The 18,722-nt window shown below is 41.5% G+C and overlaps 2 protein-coding genes across 2 annotated transcripts in view; both read right to left on the bottom strand.

Moving 5' to 3' along the window:
* Positions 1-7,099: 7,099 nt before the first annotated feature.
* On the bottom strand, positions 7,100-8,363 carry LOC131878191 (uncharacterized). The gene is made up of 3 exons (XM_059224104.1): positions 8,036-8,363; positions 7,792-7,966; positions 7,100-7,721 (listed from the first exon to the last, which is right to left on the bottom strand). Exons 1-3 carry the CDS (start codon positions 8,312-8,314, stop codon positions 7,390-7,392), a joined length of 786 nt encoding a protein of 261 aa, XP_059080087.1. The 5' UTR covers positions 8,315-8,363; the 3' UTR covers positions 7,100-7,389.
* Positions 8,364-13,048: 4,685 nt separating this feature from the next.
* The window catches only part of LOC131877564 (ataxin-3-like), a gene marked incomplete in the record, with an annotated part of 9,227 nt that continues 3,553 nt past the window's right edge, over positions 13,049-18,722 (bottom strand). Inside the window, 6 exon segments of the mRNA XM_059223267.1 lie at positions 13,049-13,720; positions 13,996-14,093; positions 14,828-15,039; positions 15,509-15,606; positions 16,935-17,135; positions 17,204-17,354. Coding sequence (XP_059079250.1) covers positions 13,253-13,720; positions 13,996-14,093; positions 14,828-15,039; positions 15,509-15,606; positions 16,935-17,135; positions 17,204-17,354 — 1,228 coding nt within the window.

Here is an 18,722-nt window from a genome sequence, read left to right as displayed (position 1 = left end):
GTCAAGGCACAGGGTTGGTCGACATATGGGTGCTACATACCACGGCAAAGCCAGCGTACGCCAACACACATACTTCATACGCAATCTATGTGAGTCTACTAGCTGTGCTTGCGTATGGGAATGCGTATGGTCGAAACAGCACACCGAAGAGAGGGAGAGATACGCTAAAAACCTTGTCTGAAGTTCCGCCATGGATGATGGTTCAGAGGATATCTAGACTTTGAATGGAGACTCTTTTGTAAGGCATTCTTCGACGTCTATTTCGGCGGGTTGTCGTTATACTCAGGTATATCCGATTGGTCAAGCTTTTCAATAGCGCCCAAGAAGAGAATACGGTCATTGAAGATTACTTATTGCGAAAGTTCACGTGTATCGAGGTACTTTGCTATACTGCAGACATTAGAAGGATGGGTAGGCTTGTTGCTAGATCCAAGAATCAAAACCAGGGGGAAGTTAAGAATGGCACCGCAAGCTTGGCCTGATTTCGTAATAAGCTAGCGACCACGAAGTAATAACGTCGAAGATATTGGCTCAAACAGCGGCAAAAGTATATCGATGTTTCCGAATAAAAATGACCGCTGAGCGATATGTATTCGGTCAGTCTATTTGCCATTTTCTCAGTCAGCTCGATTTCAAACTGATCAAATAAATTGTACTGTCTATGTGTTAGTAACAAAGATTGAGAAAGCTAGACGTAAACTGATGTTTTTCAATTCATATTGGTAATTGTTGATTTACCATGCCTTTCGATGAAAGAGGTACGTTTAGAAGCGTCAATTTCAGTCAGAAGTAAGTAAAACCCAAGAGATGAGATTGTTAAAAGACGTGTAAGTTTTCTTGAAGAAAGTTGTTTCTTTTATCACTTCTGGTAAGCCCAACTTGTAATGTAAAGATATAATGAACTTGAATGACTTGATAATGTTTTCGAGCTCTTACTGTTCTAAGCATTAGTGAATAAACTTTATAATTTAGCTATAACACAAAAGGCAGGTTGTATTTGAAGAGTTCATGGCAATTCAAAATGAACCACGTTCGAACGAACCAATGATTATCTTGTATTGTTGCAAGAGATCTTGCAATTGCCAAAGCACATGTCGGCGTCATTGCTCCACATTCATCGTTGAGAGATGTGTTGTTTTTTTCCCCTGTAAGTAATAAGTCCAACCCCAACTTCAGAGTACATGACTATCGCACAAACCAGTAGGAACACACCCATTGGTTTGATTCTGTGTTGGGTGAATGAAATCAAGGGTTGCTCCCTTGTCTAAATCTTGGCCAAAGGAGGAAGTGTTCACTGGGAGTGACCATCACGATTTTTGGATCGTAATTGCTTTGGCGACCCTGAGCCAGATTCCCCTGAAAGAACGGAAGGTCATGTCAGGGTCACTAGAATCATCAGTGAAGACACAGACACGCTCTGACTTGCTTGACAACCGACTCAAACAAGAGGGGTCTCAAAAAAGTTATCCTCCCCAGTGAATATCGCTTTTCCCGCCAAACAGGGATCTGACCTTTTCATTGCTCAGTATATTGAAGACCTGATCGCATTCTCCAATTGAAACAAAGTTCTTTGGACAAGGAAAAAAGAACCTTAAATCTACAAAACTCATTACGTCCACCACCTTGCCCCTTCCCACCAACCATCTAGGGTTTCTTTTTCAAAAACCTATGCCATCTAAATTTGAGAAGCCCTCAAAAACCACTCAGAGGACGCTCGACGTGACACAATGCATTTCGTTTATCTCTGGACAAACCTGAAAATGGTCGCAGAGGTAATCGGAAGTGAATCCGTTCAGAACCTGTCGCTATCGGGTCGTTCAAGTTGCGTACATACGCGCACACTGGCGTCAGGATTTGGGGTGTTGCCCGTCCAACTACTGTCTCGGGTGATAAGTTGGTTCAGAACATCAAGAACATGCGCAGGGTGCAAAGAGGTCAAACCAACCAACTAACTGTTTCCAGGATGTAAAGACGCGTTTTTATGGTCAAGGGCGGTTATTTGTTGAGGAGTGGGGCTTGAGAAATTGACGATCTGGCTCCAAGGTGCGTTTGGTTAGACGGATGTCATTTGGTTGGAAGGTCTATAGCTGGCACTCGTAAAGTACTTCGTAGGCACTCGTAAGTGTAATTTGGCATGGTTTCAAGGGATGATTATACTCGACCAAAAGTTCATTCTGTGTACTGGATTGATCGTCGGACGAATTAGAATGTTAGCTTATGAACTTTTAGATATTCTTTGATGTACACCGCCACTTTTCAAACATTTCAATTTTTGATTTACTTTACATATCGTTCCTTTTTCGTGGCTAAAAAAGTAGCCGTCATAGGAATCTAGTCCCCCGAAGTCATCAAATCTGAACAACCGCAAGATGGTGTTGTCATTTGCTTCCTTCAAACAAAGATTTGAAGTCGGACCAATTACGTAAGGACTAGGGTAGGAGCGAAAATATCACTTGGGCGGGTTATTTGGTAATCTTAACCAACGTCTCCATTAGAAAGTTTTTTGAACGATCTGTTTAGAACACTTCTGTTATTGGAAATATCAATCCCGAAGATGGATCTTGAATGCAGGGTTGATATGGAATTTTGGTCCAAAACTTGTTCAAGTCTGACTTAGATCCTATTACTGGATCAACACCTACATATTCCCATCGGATGTTTGAAGAAAGCAAATTGAACAGAAGGAGCCCGAGAAAGAAGAGAAGTGGACTTGATTGTTCTTACTAACCTACATTCCCGAGGGCTTGCAGGTGCTCTCAAAACACACGTTAAGCCTCTGCGGTCCCTACAATTGACCCTAAAACCTGGGTTGGGACAAAGCTTATGAATGCTTTTGAAAACGTACAATATCAGATACCTTTCGTACCTTCTCGGAATACTGTACAATCCCAACCTTTCGTACCTTCTCGGAATACTGTACAATCCCAACCTTTCTAGCCTCTCCCAATACGAGAGCTCTCTCATATCCTCAATGTTCCTAGAAAAACATCTTTGGACCTGCTCGAGCTTTCGCAAACCTGCTGAACTTATTGGAGCCCAAATGGGTGAAGCATTTTCAAGATGTGGCTGAACAGTCAATTTGTTCAGAGTTACAATCAAGATCAAGCCTCTAACTGAAATATGACGGGTTCATCGAGAGGGATGACCATTGAAGAGAATAGGAAGAGGGGTAAAATGAGTTTTTTTGCGTTTTTTACTGCAGCTGAGCCATACATGAACATTACTAACTAGAGTATCTATGATACAGTGATATTTTGTACCATGGCAGATCGATGGCTGCGCCATCTTTCGGGCGTTTCATAATGATAAGACATAACCAAGAGTCGCAAATAAACGTTATATAATGATAAGGACTGTTCTCACAGGGTAACCCGTTAGGCAACAACATAGAATTTAGCTTTTAGCGTTGCAGACACTTTCAGAATGGGCATGAGGACCATTATTGATCAAAGAGAAATATATCCTTAGTTAGGAAAGTAGATGGTGCACCGGCCAATCCCTCCAAAGCCACTCAAGCTTATATCAGTCAAAAACTAAGGTCAGAGAGATTCTGGTCCAAGGAGTTTTAGCCCCCAAACTCTCCCCATCTTGAACCCAGTTCGGCTTCTGGATATAGATCGTTGTGTAGAAAAAGGCCTGTGCTAAATACCTACTACATTAACATCGACGCCCTGAAGTCTTGGGTGAATAAGGAGTGGGCCAATGTGGATGCCGATCTCCCGAAGACGGTCTTCAATAGATTCAGGTCCAGAGTTGAGCTTTGCATTGCCGCAGAGGGCGGTGAATTTGTAATAATAGCCTTTCTTAATGTGTGAGGAAGTCAGGCAGGGGAAACGTCCCATCATGTACAATTGAACTACCATATTTTCTTCAGCATATCAATTGGTAAGTTTTCTGCATTTGAAACCAATGTACTTTAGCAAACTGTAATCAATCACATTTCAGAAGAAGTTGATACAGTCTGCCCGCCCGGCCCAAATGAAGTATATTAATCAAAGTCAGTTTGTAGACAAATTCATTAGTAATCGCTCATCAATCATATGGTCAGTGACGAGCTTGGGTTAAATGCAAAAACTTCAATATAGAAATATAATTTGAATGAAATGTTCTGGATTATCTTGTCTTACAAACTCTAAAGCACGAATACTTTGTATCAGATTGAGCCTAAACTGTCACCAAGTTGAGTACAGGAACTGAACGGAAAGCTAGAAGTTGCTTGTTAAATTCGCTTTATCTGATTCAATCGACGCCCGTCCTAAATCATTTTAGGACAGCTCCTTCAGGTTCATATTCAATCAGATAGCCAGGGGCCCAACCAGTATTGCCAACTGTCACGGTCAATTGTTTCTCCTCTGGTATCGGTCAGTAGTGATAAGTACTATTTCGAGCCGGACAAAAGTTCCAGACGCATATCGGCTCCACTGATAATGAAATCTGAAATTCCAAATGCAGTACAAATAACTTCGAAAATTTGTCTACCTAATACCTACCACCAACTTTCAAAACAGTAACAAAAACTTGACCAATTTGCATACTAGTTAGCCTGTTGTTGTGGTTTACAACCCTTAGTAAAAAATTAGAATTTATTATTTGTTTTGAATAAACGTCGCACTTGAGGAGGAAAACCTGGAAATGCTAGGTAGACATTGATTATCTTCGTTCATTATCAAACGCTCACTCACCTAAGGAAATAAAAACCTTTTCTTGAGCCAACACTTGAAGCTGCCCTTAATGAAACCATTGAAATGGACCAATTATGTCCCCCATAACAGTTGTTTTGAGCATTTCGATTTGGGTAACGGGAGTTTGGGCCATGGTCATTGTTTCAGTGGGTTTAAGAGCTCCATTGTTACCAAGCATTACAGATGAATGACGAATGGGAGAGGCCAAGAAAAGAATTCAGAATCCACCATTGACACCAGGATCGTATCTCAATGAAGGAAGGCTTCGGGCTCGAACGTGGTACATACATACGGTATCCGCGTAGGGTAGGGTGGAACGGAAAATTTCCGGTTTAAGTCGAGTCGATTACGCCGTTCGCAATCAAAACCTGAAGGAGCCCTCAAGACAGACGGGACGAACTATGGATGGACAGTTGGATGGCATTAGTACATTTGATTATACGCTCGGCAGGCAGTGGTAGTATTATCTTCCTTCCATAAATGGAAGAGCAAGCGGAAGCCTGTTGGTAAACACTTGGTCCATATTTTGACACACAATCCATTGCTATTGAGAGACTTTGGGGGTTTGAGACAGCCCAGAAACCGAAGTCATTTTCTATTGCAACCGCAACTCACTCAATGCTTGATCGTCTCTTGACAAACATCCCCTTCTCAGTGAAAGAATGAAGGCGTAGGCCAATGGACGCCAACGCTATTATCCGTCTACCAAACAATAAGTAACACGAAGATAAATTTTAATTAACGTCGGTGTGCCAGTTGGCCCTCCATCGAGTCGACCAAGGTGATCAAAAATTTGTATCAAGAAAGAACCAACGCCAAACAGGAAACTCATCAGCATCACGATTGATCTGTTTTGTGGGCCAAACCATAGATACCTTTGAACAGTGTAAAGTCTCGTTGGCCAAACTAATCGATATAGGTTTATGGCATCGGGTGTTGAGACCACAACTGAAGCATTTCCACGGGGCATGACCTCAAATGAGCCGTTGATTGTAAGTTTGGTCAGAAAAGTAACAAGTCAGACAATAATAAGTAGGCCATTGGTAGCACAAAATCAGGATGCCTGAGGCCCGGAGGTGCAACAGATTTTTTTGGGACAAAATATTCTCGATGATCACGATATTCTGTTATATGTTGGCCAATTCGAATCGATCTACGCTTCGCCATGGTGCGTTATTAATTGTGCATTATTGATCAAATGCTTTGGAATACATTTCACAATGATTGAAGAGACTAATATTTTGTTGCGTTCGGCATTACTCACCGAAATGTATCTTTCAGCTCTTTGCATTTTAGTTTACTTAACAATCCATAGACTTCAACGTTCACACTCATTCATGATTGGGGCTCGAGCTTTGATGCTAAGGTGCCATGAAGCCGTTGGTAGTTCTGATTTTTACATTTTGTTGCCCATATATGTACGCGTAGCTGTTGCACTCTTTTACCTGCTAAGACCGCGTAAGTTCAGGAACTTATTTTCTGATGTACTTTTGAGCTTTTTTATGCCGTTCAAAAAACGTAGGGATATTGCGTCATATTGCCCGTGCGTCTATTTCAATGTACATTTCTTTACATTCAAATTTCTTTTGGCTTATGGCAAGCTTGGAAAGGGTGATAAGCGGAAGAGGAAATGAAACTTTCTGGAGTCATTAGCATTCGACTTAGTTTTGTTAAATTCGTGTCTGGAAGCATAAAACGAAACTATATGGCCAAGTGATAAAATGGAGTACACATCTGATGATAAATGTCCAATAGCGCTTAATAAGTCCTGAGAAAAATAATGAAAGAGTCTAAGCAGATCACGTTACTTAAAACTTTTGCCCAGGGCAGGGAAAAGGCTTAGTTTGCGAAGCAAAACGGGAAGAGGCACGATAGATTGCTAAATATACTGCTCTTGCCTTGCCTTGAACGCAATTTCTTTTCCGGACATTATGTGAGCCGGGGCATGAATTATAAATAAGATTTTAAAAGAATTATCCAAAAACAACACAAACGCATTACAATTCTATAAAAAGGAATTGGCCCAATCGGCCCTCTTTTTGGTATAGGCTGAGTGACAAAGCGCCTCTGAAGTGCAGAACGTAGAACATATTTCGTGCAGCGTAAGGGGGCTATTGGATAGGGGATTGCAGAGTAGGTTAGGTTTAACACTAATTTGGCTCTGTAGGTAAAATTGATTAAAAGAAGTGACCTCTTTGCTTTGCCTGTTAGTTAACACTGTTTTGAAACATTCCAAAAATGGCAGTTTTCAGTTGCTTTCAAATATATTCTGAAAACATCTATTAAACATTAAGCTTGGATTAAGCCTTTATTAACCATTAAGCCTTTAGTGGAAAAAATGTATAGTTATTTTACCTGTTATGCTTATTGCTTATGATAGGCTTTGGTAGATGTACGAAATCCCCTCAATGCGGATGTAAATTATTCTACTATGATTGCTTTATTCATCACCATGGTTGAGATATGATCTTCATAGATATGCATCACATGACTTACACATGACCAGCGTGTGTGTTGGAGACGTTAGACGTAAAAAACACACTTGAAACCATCATATGAGTTTTAAAAAAGAGACTTTTCGTAAAATCAGATCCAATCCACGAGCAACCCTCAACCTCAGGGGCCCCGATCTTCTCAGGATATATAAAACAGTATTGTACTTCTAATCTCCCGCTCAAAATAGGTCACTTAAGTATGAAATAATTATTCAACAATTAGGATTAGCGCTGGCCAGGTTGCATTGGTCAGTGGCAGGATTGAAATGGTATCCAATGGGACAGCAGATCTCATCTCCAACGAGGTCATCACCTTGGCATTGACAGAAACATCGCTCACAGGGCCCTTTCGGATACGGCCCTGATCCATTGGGACAGCCCACTAAGTCGCAATCTCCCAATGGTGACACGGTTGATCCGGGGCTACCATTACAATTGTCATCGTTTGCATCGCAAATGGGCCTAGATCCACATTGGACTCTCTCTGGGTAATCGCAAGCGATGGCTTGGGCATCATAATATTCTTGTTGTCCAGTGATACTTGCTTAAATTTAAAAAAAAAAACAGACAGGATTAGCTAGTCTGACAATATGCACGAGACTTGGATGACTTACAAACTGGACACGTAATATGATTGGGAAAGCCCCCCATGCAGTGATAGTACTTGATGCAGTTCAGAGGATCAGGAAAATAGCCGTCTAATAGAGGGCACGTGAAATCACTCGGATGCTCCGTGACCGGGGGTTCCTTGCATGGAAGCCCGTCACAATCCCGATCACCGCAGATTACCTGAAATTCAAAAAAGGGTCAATGGTAAGTAACCACTAGATATTACAGAAGGGTTGCCACCAAACTCACATCCTGAGGATAATTGCACCAACCATGGATGGCATCGTAGAGATAGTTCTGTCCACATTGCAAGTTCTGCGCACACCCATTGAAACACTCCCAGTACCGCGAGCAATGGTCTTCATCGGGATATGTGATGGCTGTGTTGGGCGCATCGGTGGGGCATTTCTCACCCCAAGGGAGGGTATCTTGGCATTGAGCTGGCAGGGCTTGACATGAGTCTGACCATGAACCAATTGTCAGGAAGATTGAAGCACTCAAGAGGAACACTGGATTAGATAGAGCCATTTTAAGGTTGTTGTGACTGACGGATTGTGGGCATGTGCATTTCAATTTATACAAGTTGAGGGAACGTTTTATTGACCGGACATAGAAGGTCGTCATCAATGAGAGTCTATTTGCCTGTAGGGGAACGGGCAGTTTTGCACATATTTGGGGATAGTGCTAAAGGTAATAATGATCTCATTTGTTTACTCAGCGTTTGGCAGGCAAAATGTACAAATGATATCTTGAGGTTGGGGGATTACAAGAGGACTAGAAACATCCAGTCCCAAAAGTACGCCTGATGAAGGCTAGCACCCACTGGATGAACAAATAGCGTCACTCAGCCTGTGCATTTTTGATGAAAGTCTATGGTAGTCTACACAGAGTTACGAATGAAGGCATCGTCATCTACCGTTCAAAACGGTGAATTATTGAAGAATAGCTTTTGAAGAAAGCCACATTTGACGCAATATCGAAAACAATTCAAATTGGATTGCTTTGAACAGTTAGACTTGCAAACATAGATTCAAATAAAAACCTAACCAGTTTTTCGATAGATGTTGCGTTAGAGATGAAAATCCACAAGGGAGGGGAGCTAGTGGAGAGAAAAATGAGAAAGTATAGGACAGAAAAGAAAGAAGATTTTATTTCGAGGACTTACCCTCACTGGGAATAGAATTCCCATCATATTAAAATATTATCTGATCGACTAACGAATAGCCCTTTTCATTCTCCTCTGTATCCTCTACTTGCGGACAAACAAACGTAAAAGCACGAGATTAAGTCCTAAGATGCCTGATTTGAACAATGCATTTTTCATTGAATAATTTATTGCTGATGCATTCTAACACCATTAACACACCACCAACTCTTTTGAGAGACCTTTCAAACTCTGTAAAATTAAAATTAAATGTACCTTTGACCTCCCAATTGAAATCAAAAAGGAGCAATATATCATATACTTGAATCATGTCAGCCATCTTTTGTGATTATCCTTGTCCATTAAATTGTCCTAAAAACTAAATGTAAGTCAAGAGAAAGTGATGTTTTTAAAGCTAGTCATAACAAAGTTGTGAAATTGTGATTTTCTTACTACTATTTTGTTAGGAATGATGATTGCAAAACTTCTATTGCGCTATCAACCTCGCAGCATTCAACTTCCTGTTTAGTTAATATTCACATGTCATACTCGTTCAGAGTTTTACCCCTAGAGTATTTGAAGGATCTCGTAGATGAGTTATTGGATTTTGCATTTTGTCACAATACTTGAGCAATAAATAGTTCATCTATTAATCCCTTGATAAAATTTTCCATCCTAGAGCGTGTTCTCTCTTTTTTACGTTTGTTTGTCCGCGCCTAGACGAAGCAGAGGGCGCTGCCTCCGCTCAATTAAATGGACTATAAGAAGAGAGTTAGACTTCATTGTCTACCTAAGCTGGATTCGCAATGCTTTGAAGTTGCTCGCAAAGCGCACGTTAAGCCTCTTCGATGACTACGATTGACCCTAGTCCTCGTTCACTTTGTTTGCAAAAAGGATTAATTGCATTAACAATTACGCAATTGTTATTGCAATTGCAGTTACATCATTGGTCTGGAAATGTGCTTTGTGGACACAGCACTAATGTTCCATTTCCATAGCTGCTTAACTCCCAAAACATCCCATCTAAAAAAAGGATCTTTGAAACTGAACTTCAATCTTTTTTCAACTCTTTTAGCTGAGCAAGAGAGGCAAGCTAAAACGGAGCACCCTATCATGAATTCTGATCATCTCTTTTTAAAGAACTCACACTGGCCAGTCTGGGCAAAATATTGGGCTCATTTGGTCACATGAAAAGTCATGACATAAACGGGATTCACGGTCGAAATTACTGAGCGATCTACCATGATGAATGATAATGATAAAGCCGTTCTTTTGCCAAGTGGAAATTTGCGCCAAATTACGTCAGTTGTCGAAGGGTGCATGAGGCGCAAGGCAAATAAAGAAAACATTTGAGTTCAAGCTTTTGTGGAATGCAATCACCGATTGGCCTTGAAATAAGGACTCTCAGCACGTGCAGTATGAGCAAATTTCCCATATGAGACTTTCCATGACTGCAGTTTTTTTGTACAAGGATTGATATTCAGGACTGATAGCAGAGGGAGAAATGTATCTAAGAGAGATAACAAGAGGTCGTGACGTTCACGTGAAAGCTAGAAACCAGATATATCTGAAACTTTGCAGCTCATCCTGTTTCAGCTTCTTCGGTCCTCTTTGGCGTGTTCATTCATTTCCAGACTCTAAAACAGAAGGAATGCCTCTACGATCCTACCAAGACAAGCTTCATTTTGATCAGTGGACTGGATTCAAAGGTATTCTAATCCCAATAATTGTTCAGACACAGAGACAGCTTTAGTGCAAATACTTTGACGCGGTCAGTTTTCCAAGAATTGTACGTAACGTGAGATTTCCCAAAACAAACAAAATAAAAGCACTATCAATTGGGTATGAACGAGCTACCTTCGAAATTCGTCCGTCGATTTTTATTAAGATACCAAATAAAGAACAAATCGTTCCAACGACATAGTCAAATGACTAGTAGCCGTATGCGTAGTGTATTGGTAGAGCATATGCTTATACATTCATTGTGCCTTCCTTGGTTCGATCCCCCTCTAGCCAAGTCAAAGCTTCTTCGTGGTATTTAAAGTACAAAATGAGTTGTTAATTTATCGGCTTAAATGGCCGAACCTGCAGCCATTTTCGATAGCGCGGTCCGTGGACTCTTAGAATGTTAGAATGTTGATTACTGAATGCCTTCGTTATGTTAAACTTGACGTCAATCAACAAGCTAAAGAGAGTGATCAATTTGATTGACAAAGCCTTGAAACTTGTTTTTTTTCTAAATTACTGTGCTTAAAAAAAGCGTCCAGAATTTTGCATAAGTTAAAAGTTTTAACACTTTTCGGGATCTTACAAGATGAGAAAAATAGGACATAAATTGATGAGTAGTTGAGGGGCAATTTCTCCCATCTCGACAGTATTCTTTGTTCTGAGATGTATTCTGGTTCTCAGATGGAATGGTCCAGGCTGTTCGTGTTGGTGGTCCAGAAATTTGGATCCGAATCTTCTCCAGTTCAAGGTGCTTTTTCCAAACCACCACAGAGCAACAAAATATTCGCCTCAGTAACTCCTTTATTCTTGATTTGTACTTTATTCGGACCTTGTACTTTTTTTCATTTATTTGCTTGAATGTTATTTAATGGGAAACATCACCCTATTTTCATCAAATAAGGGAATGAATCCTTCAGTTCTGATGAAGCCGTGGGTATGCCTCCTAAGCTGCAAGTGAATACGAGTTTGAGTTTAGACCAGAAGCCTGCATCACAATTCACAGAAAATAACCGAATGCCCCCACTATCAAAGGGATTTGAGAGACCTCAATTACTCTCGCTTGATATTACCATCCTCAATCACGAGATGAACAGGAAAATCGATGGTCAATTGATCGTAAATTGCTGGTCGATCCAATTTTTGACCACTTCACGTCAATCCGCAGACATGAACACTCCTTCAGTTGATATTCATGGTGGCCTTTTTGGATCCGTTCCACATTATTTCGTTATGGTGGCCTCATATTTGCTTATTCAATCTCTCGGCAATTTTCTCATCTTGGCTCTAATCACGGCCATTCGCGATAACCACAGCCGCACTCTAGTTCAGGAGATCCTCTCCAAGATCTGTCACGTACAGCTGGTCTTCAACCTGGTCCCTTTGAACCTAAACCTGGCCCGATTTGTGTTCGGACCCCTCCCAAGGGCATTGTGTGACACTCAAGGCTTGACCAAGATCATCCATTCGTTCGCTTCTCTCCTGCTCGCCCATCACAACTTCATCGTCCGACTGCTTTACGCCCTCGTTTGGCGGAACGTAGGTAGAACCAATGACAGTTTTATCAGTGTGTGGATCAACGTCTGGTGTTCGTTCACGTCGGTTATGGTCGCCCTTTATTGCTACTACTTGAGCGATCACCACGGTTTTCATTACCTTGTCTGTATGGGATTGTCACCGGAGGAGTTAGAGCCCGATGATCGACCCGTATTTGGACGAATTAAGAGCATTGTGGGATTGCTCGTGATCTACATGCTTTTATTCAATCTATGCTCGGGAGTGTACTTGTTTCGGTTTGGTAAGAGCAAAGCGTTCGGGAAACCCTTTTATTTCTTGAAACCCACCTATTTCGTGACAACCGTGGCGATTTGCAGCTTCTTCCCGGAAGTGGTGTTTATGGCCGTGCCGCGGACTCAGAATCTGGAGATGCCAAGCAATCAAGCCTTGTATCTTCTTTGCTACATCCTCCCCCCTTTGGTGACTTCGATTGTAATGCCGGCCACTTATGTGGTTCTTCACACAAATCTTCGCCGAGGAATTATGGGCTACCTGGAGCTCAAAGTCCGCAACACTAGTCAAACACTCGGAACATTCATGTCTCGAATTTGATTTCAATCCAACACAACATTGCAGTTTCTTTCGAGCTGGTTGTTTCTTTGACAATCCTCGTGATACAAGTGAAACCAGATTTGATGTCGTACATGGTTTCGAGGGTTCGGCTCTGTTGGACTTGACGCAAATCCTTCAACTTGGAGAAATTTGTACCAACGGGGATAGGTCCAAGAGGGTAAAATTATAGGCCCATGCATCAAGTCTAAATGAGGCTAAAAAGTATGAGAGTCTCCACAATGACAGAAGGAAGGAACGGTTATACTATTGTACCAAGCCATAGATAGATAGATAGATGAGCCTTACTCTGATTGTTTTCTCATAAATCGAACCAATTTATAACTATGAATTTCATTTCAGCAACATGCACAAAGGTCATTACTCATTCATTATTCATTAATAATCTCTAGATGGCTTTCTTTTTCTTCTTGTTAAAATGTATGTCTTGGACGGTAGCCAGGAGTGTTACGGATTCACATTGAAAAGTTTCAAGGAATGTCCGGCTGGTTTTGTTTTTCTCGCTCCATCTTATCCAAAAACGCCAGACGACGTTGCCGGACCTCATCCTTGTCTGGAGTGGATTGGCGGATTCCTCGATAGGCCCCACTGATTGCCCCAGTTGGGCGGACACCACCCAGCCTTTGACCGCTCTGTTCCATCAAGGACTCTGAGTACCTCGAGGAAGGCGTGTACGTAGAAGGGGCAGCCGAACCGCGTCCCACAAATCGGGAGGGAGGGGTGTAGGTGGATGGTAAGCTGGGATTGGCATACCTAGACCTGGTCAAAGAATCATTGGCAAACGTGGCGGCAGAAGGCCGGTGCGAGGGTGGGGAATCCTCTTTCTTCAGAGACGCCAAAGTGGCCATTCGAGGCGGCTCACCACTGGATCTGGCGGAGCTGGCAGCACTGGCACTCCGATAGCTGGAACTGCTGAACCTGGAGCTGGGTGAAGAATACTGAAAAGAGGAAGGTGTAGAAAAGGATCTCCTTTCAACAAGTGCAAAGATAATGGATAAAGCGAATCATAAAGATACCATGCTCCTCTTGATCTTTAAGAGGTATTACTTTGTACAGTTTCCTGGAACTTCATCAATTGAGAAAAGTACTGGGCAAATTCACAACTTTTTGGCCAATTTCTTCCAACAATGGAATAATTCGCAAAACCAAGCGTCAAGCCATAACAAAGAAACCTGAAAATTAATAACCTTAATCAAACCATGGAAACACGTACCATTTGTTCCTGTTGCGAGGATTTTGGGGTTTCTTTGGATTGGTTCGCTCGACTCTTGGCGATGTGTGTCTCTTTTTTGGTGGGGTTGGATTTAGGTGCTGAAATTAGTCAATTCAGAACACAGGACAATGCACGAGTGTACACACGAATTTTGGCGTAAGGCCAAAAGGCCATACTCCTTTCTCTCAACAACGGGTGTTTTTTGCCTGCTGCTTGGAAATGGACACAGACAAATGGGTCAATAGGTAATTTTCGAGTGATATGGTTGAAAAAGCCAAATCGAAACATGTTTGTTTTTTTTGCCATAACAAGTGCATCAGAAAGGAGTAATCTGATTGCTATGGTTGAGCGCTTTGAGTTTTTGAACCCCTGTTAAAAGCTCTTGAAGCTGAACTCCAAGCAAACAATGAATTCTTGACATCTTGTTCTAGAGTAAAATTAGTGACATTGAATTAGACATTGATTGCCCAGGATCAAAGAGCTAATCTATGGAATTGTCCAAGTGGTATTTAAAGTGCATATTCAATGAATTTTGTTTACTTTTTGCAACTGCTATTTTCTTGCCTAGTTCCATAATGGTCAAGGCACTGGTCTAGTCACTATTTTTAGGGCACTGCCTCTAAACTGAGATTAGCCTAACAAAACAAAGCCAAATTGATTGCCCGACAAGATAGGTAACATATTTCAGGTCCAGGCCCATCAATTTTGGAAGTGTCGGGAATTGTGAAGTGTCTACAAATCCCAATTCCTTCTGAGATCCCATTTGGGGTCCTTGCGTGGCAAGTGATGTGCGTGGTGGTAGCTGTAGTTTGTTTTGGCTGCATCCACTTACCTCCTGAGAATGTCAGGTCCTCTTGTTTTTTCTCCAAACTCATCTGTATGGCTCTTTGGATATCGTCTTCTTCGCTCATGACGAACGATTGGTCCGTCAGGGAACTTTCCTGGGTGGGGAAATCCATGGGCGTGCTAGGGTCAGAGAGGCCTCGTTCTGGCCCCACCAACGATTGGCTGAGTTGCAGGGCAAGCTGAAGCTCATCCTCCTCACTTACGTATAAAGGGGAAAATAAGTAACCAATCATTCTTCCATTCTTTTGTACATTGTTGAGGATGGGCCAAAACACAATTATAGTGGTTTTGATGTTGCTCGAAAATCGAGAGCATTGAAATGTATATTGGTTAAATGAATGTTCAAAATGCTCAGCTTGGAGGATGTGCGCAGTAATATAAAATTGATGAAAACCACCTTCCGAAAACTGATTTGGCTTTGCGTTTTGTTCCAACCATAGCATTTCTTCTTGAAGTGGAATCTTAGAGGACTGTCAGATAGAGAATTCGGATTGGCTCAATGTTTTTTTTTTTACTTAATTTTTATTTTACGGGTTTCTAACCTATGCCTGGGAATGAGTTCCCACCAAATCATGCCAGGTTTGGTAAAATATTTGTTCCAATTATGAATTGGAATTGGCCGCTTTAAGACACCTCTGTACGTATTTATAAGTGGATCTATCTGTACCTTCTCCTGGGTTCTCCTCCGGCAGCCCCAAATTGGTCCATGGATAATGCCATCGCTCTTTGAAGTTCATCATCTTCGGACATGGTGGGAGCAAAAACCTTGAAGTAGGCAAAAATGATCAAAGCTCCCTTGGAATTGAAATGGATAAAAATAAATTTCCAAAGGCTACTATTTTGGGCGACCAATGGTCCTGGAAGGTTTTGACTTTCTTGCCCCAACGTAAAAGTTCTGTTCAGATTCTTCAACATTTGGCGAAGTCGTTTTTCAGGAATTGTAAAGGACGGCGGGAAAGCTCAATCTTCCCCATTTGTATTTTCAGTCTCATCAGTCATCACAAAGCCAATTTGGCTATACAATAGGTGAATACGGTGATGTGCCTCTTGAGAAGATCGACTCGAGATCTGACCAGATGGCAAGGCTTTTCAAGTTTCTTTCAACCTGATTATGTATTTCTAAGCCGGGACAAGACCTCAGTTGAGAACTTGGTGACAAAGACCGGCCTCCTGTCGGTCAATCAAGTTCTTGTGCAAGAAATTCTAAGGGAATGCAACCTAGATCTACTCGACTGCATTCCTTCTTAGTCGGATCAATTTAAAGTTCGTAATTCGGAGGGGGAACTTACTTGGTTGGTCGAGAGGCGACCGTCCCTTCGAAACTCTCCATTCCAATGCCAACCACAGAAAGAACTTCGTCTACAAAGCAGTTCGGACGTGGAAGACGTTGCCCTATGAGGTCAAGTCTGCCTCCACTACTCATGCATGCCTTTAAGAAAGGCGTGACACCCTTTGTACTTCAATCCAAAGAGTGTAAAATTAACGCATTTCTAAAATACATACTACATGCATACCCAGTAAAGATAACATATGTTTCGCTCAAACCCTTTAAGCCACGAATATCATAAGGAAAGGCAAGGACAGGTGTTTGTGACATATTTGTTTTGTTACCTGACTTCCGGAATATTGACCGTTCCTACTAGCATGCACTAGTTTTGTATCATCAGCATAAGAGATACTTGCCGTAATACTTAGCTTTTTAACTGAGACAATGAAAATTATGAAAAGGAGAGGAACTAAAATGGAGCCCTGAGGAACACCCGACTGGACATTACACTGTACATGTCATTGAGTAACCCTAAACTAGTTGGTGCTTACCACAAATAAAACTTCCTAACCAATGGAGAGCCTAGTTTGGATCTCAATCTCATGGTGCTTGTTAACTAAACAGCCATGATTTACCATGGCATAGGTCTTGGCAAAGTTGAGATCCCATATCAACTTTTCGTTTCATACGCTTCAATTCTACCCGTGAAACGCCGCCCCGTCAAATCAAGAATGCCTTGGCATTTCTAATTAAAGTCAACTCCAACTTAAAGGTTCAAAAAAAACTTTTTTTTTTTTTAATATTTTTTTATTTTTCGGATATTTACCTGAGGGGATTCAGGAGGTTGCTGAGGGCTTTGCATGGTTCTCGGATCTCGCCTGGAACCAGATTGTTGGCCAGATTGAGTTTGTCGTTGTTCCGTGATCAGTTTGGGTCGTTCCAATTGGGTTGCCCGACACAGACGAAGAACAGAATCAGCTGGACAGTCTTGGAGTGGACCAGTTACAATGTAGATTGTGTAACCCTCCTGCCATTGAAAATGATTGTACGTAGATTTAAGTCATCATGAGAATATTTGTTCGCTTCGTAGGTTACCTGCTGCAATTGAGCAAGAAACAATGAAAGATAGGTGTCTGACACGAGTTCTGGACCGGTAAGGAGGGAATTAAGATTGAACCATTGGTTCCCGATGCGACGGATGGTAAACCAATGCTCTCGATAGTTGCATATGAAGGCACTTTGGATCCTGCAATGGAATAAATCGACAAACTGTGTACTTGCCTTTTTGTAGTCGAGGTCAATCAATCTCCTTTTTTTCGTTGCTTGGTGTCATGAGTTTAAGAAATTATCGCCATCTACCACCGTTCCAAAGGGTATTTTTTTTCAAAGGCGCTTGTTTCAAAGCCAAATTCAGGACAATGTGGAAGGAAATTAGAATTGTAATTCATTCAGTGTGGTCAGGGGATGATGAAATTTGTTTTGACTTGCTTCGGCATCAGACATACACCACTTTATGCCTTTAAAAAGTGATTCTTGGGTTTTTGTACTGAGTTACGCATGAGAGTTCGCCTGAAGAAAATAGAGCAAGCAAAAGTATCATATTTCTTGAGCTTGCTTTCTCGAAAACCTCAACTTGGAGGAGTTCTTGTCCAAGTCCACTGCCTTGTTGGCCTCGTTGAATTTGACCGGCCAATTTTTGTACCTCTCAGCTGGGCATTTAGATGGCAGGATAATAGCACGGTAGCGAAAGCGCCACCACGGCCAGATTGACGTGACTCATTTGGATTTCTACTAAAGGCAATGACACTTCGAGGTACTTTATCCATGATACTATTCAACTAATCATCTTTCCCCTAAAGGAGTCAAGACGAGAAAAACTCGGTACTGTCCTTGACGCGCAGCAAGGACATCACAGAGCACCTCAAGTACCTACTCGGATGCATTAGGGGAAAGATGAATAGAAAACAAAGTACTTCATATTTTCAGTACTTTTAGTAGGAACCCGAAGAATGTCTCTATCTGCTCAAAAACTCGAGATATTAAGCCACAAAGGCTGTCGGGAAATCAATTTTGACCACTCGGTGTGGTGCCCGTCCTCTGATGTCAAGACCACTTGTAGTACCAGAAATCAACGAAAAATGGGAGATGACTCTTGATGCCAAATCAAACACGATGATTAATCATGAATGACTCAAATAAGTTGAATATGTTTTAGCCTCTTCATGAATTTGTAGTTGCTGTTAAGATTAAACAAAGAACTAGAATTCATGAATGAAGCGCTCCAAATGTGTTATTCACGTCACAGAAACACGAATTATTCAAAGTCAATAATCGCGCGCACTTTAGATTCACATGTTGTTGTACATGGTGCTTCAAAATAAATGAAGCCCTTACCCATGTGCATGTCTCTGATAATGTTAGGCTCATGGAAAGTCTCTAAAACTCGAAACTACTTTGAAAGGTCAAACATATGGCGGATGGAAGGTGATTCAAAACTTTTTCTTCAATCAGCAACTTAATGTTCCGCCACTTAATGGACTAACTGTTGGTCCGTTATAACATCAGGTGGTATACCTAAACCATCTTTGAGAATCTCAGTGAAAATCGCAAAAGG

Source organism: Tigriopus californicus, chromosome 3 (genome assembly GCF_007210705.1).
Source record: "Tigriopus californicus strain San Diego chromosome 3, Tcal_SD_v2.1, whole genome shotgun sequence".
Taxonomy (NCBI): domain Eukaryota; kingdom Metazoa; phylum Arthropoda; class Copepoda; order Harpacticoida; family Harpacticidae; genus Tigriopus; species Tigriopus californicus.
Note: the sequence above shows the minus strand (reverse complement) of the source record. Positions and strands in the feature narration are given on the sequence as shown.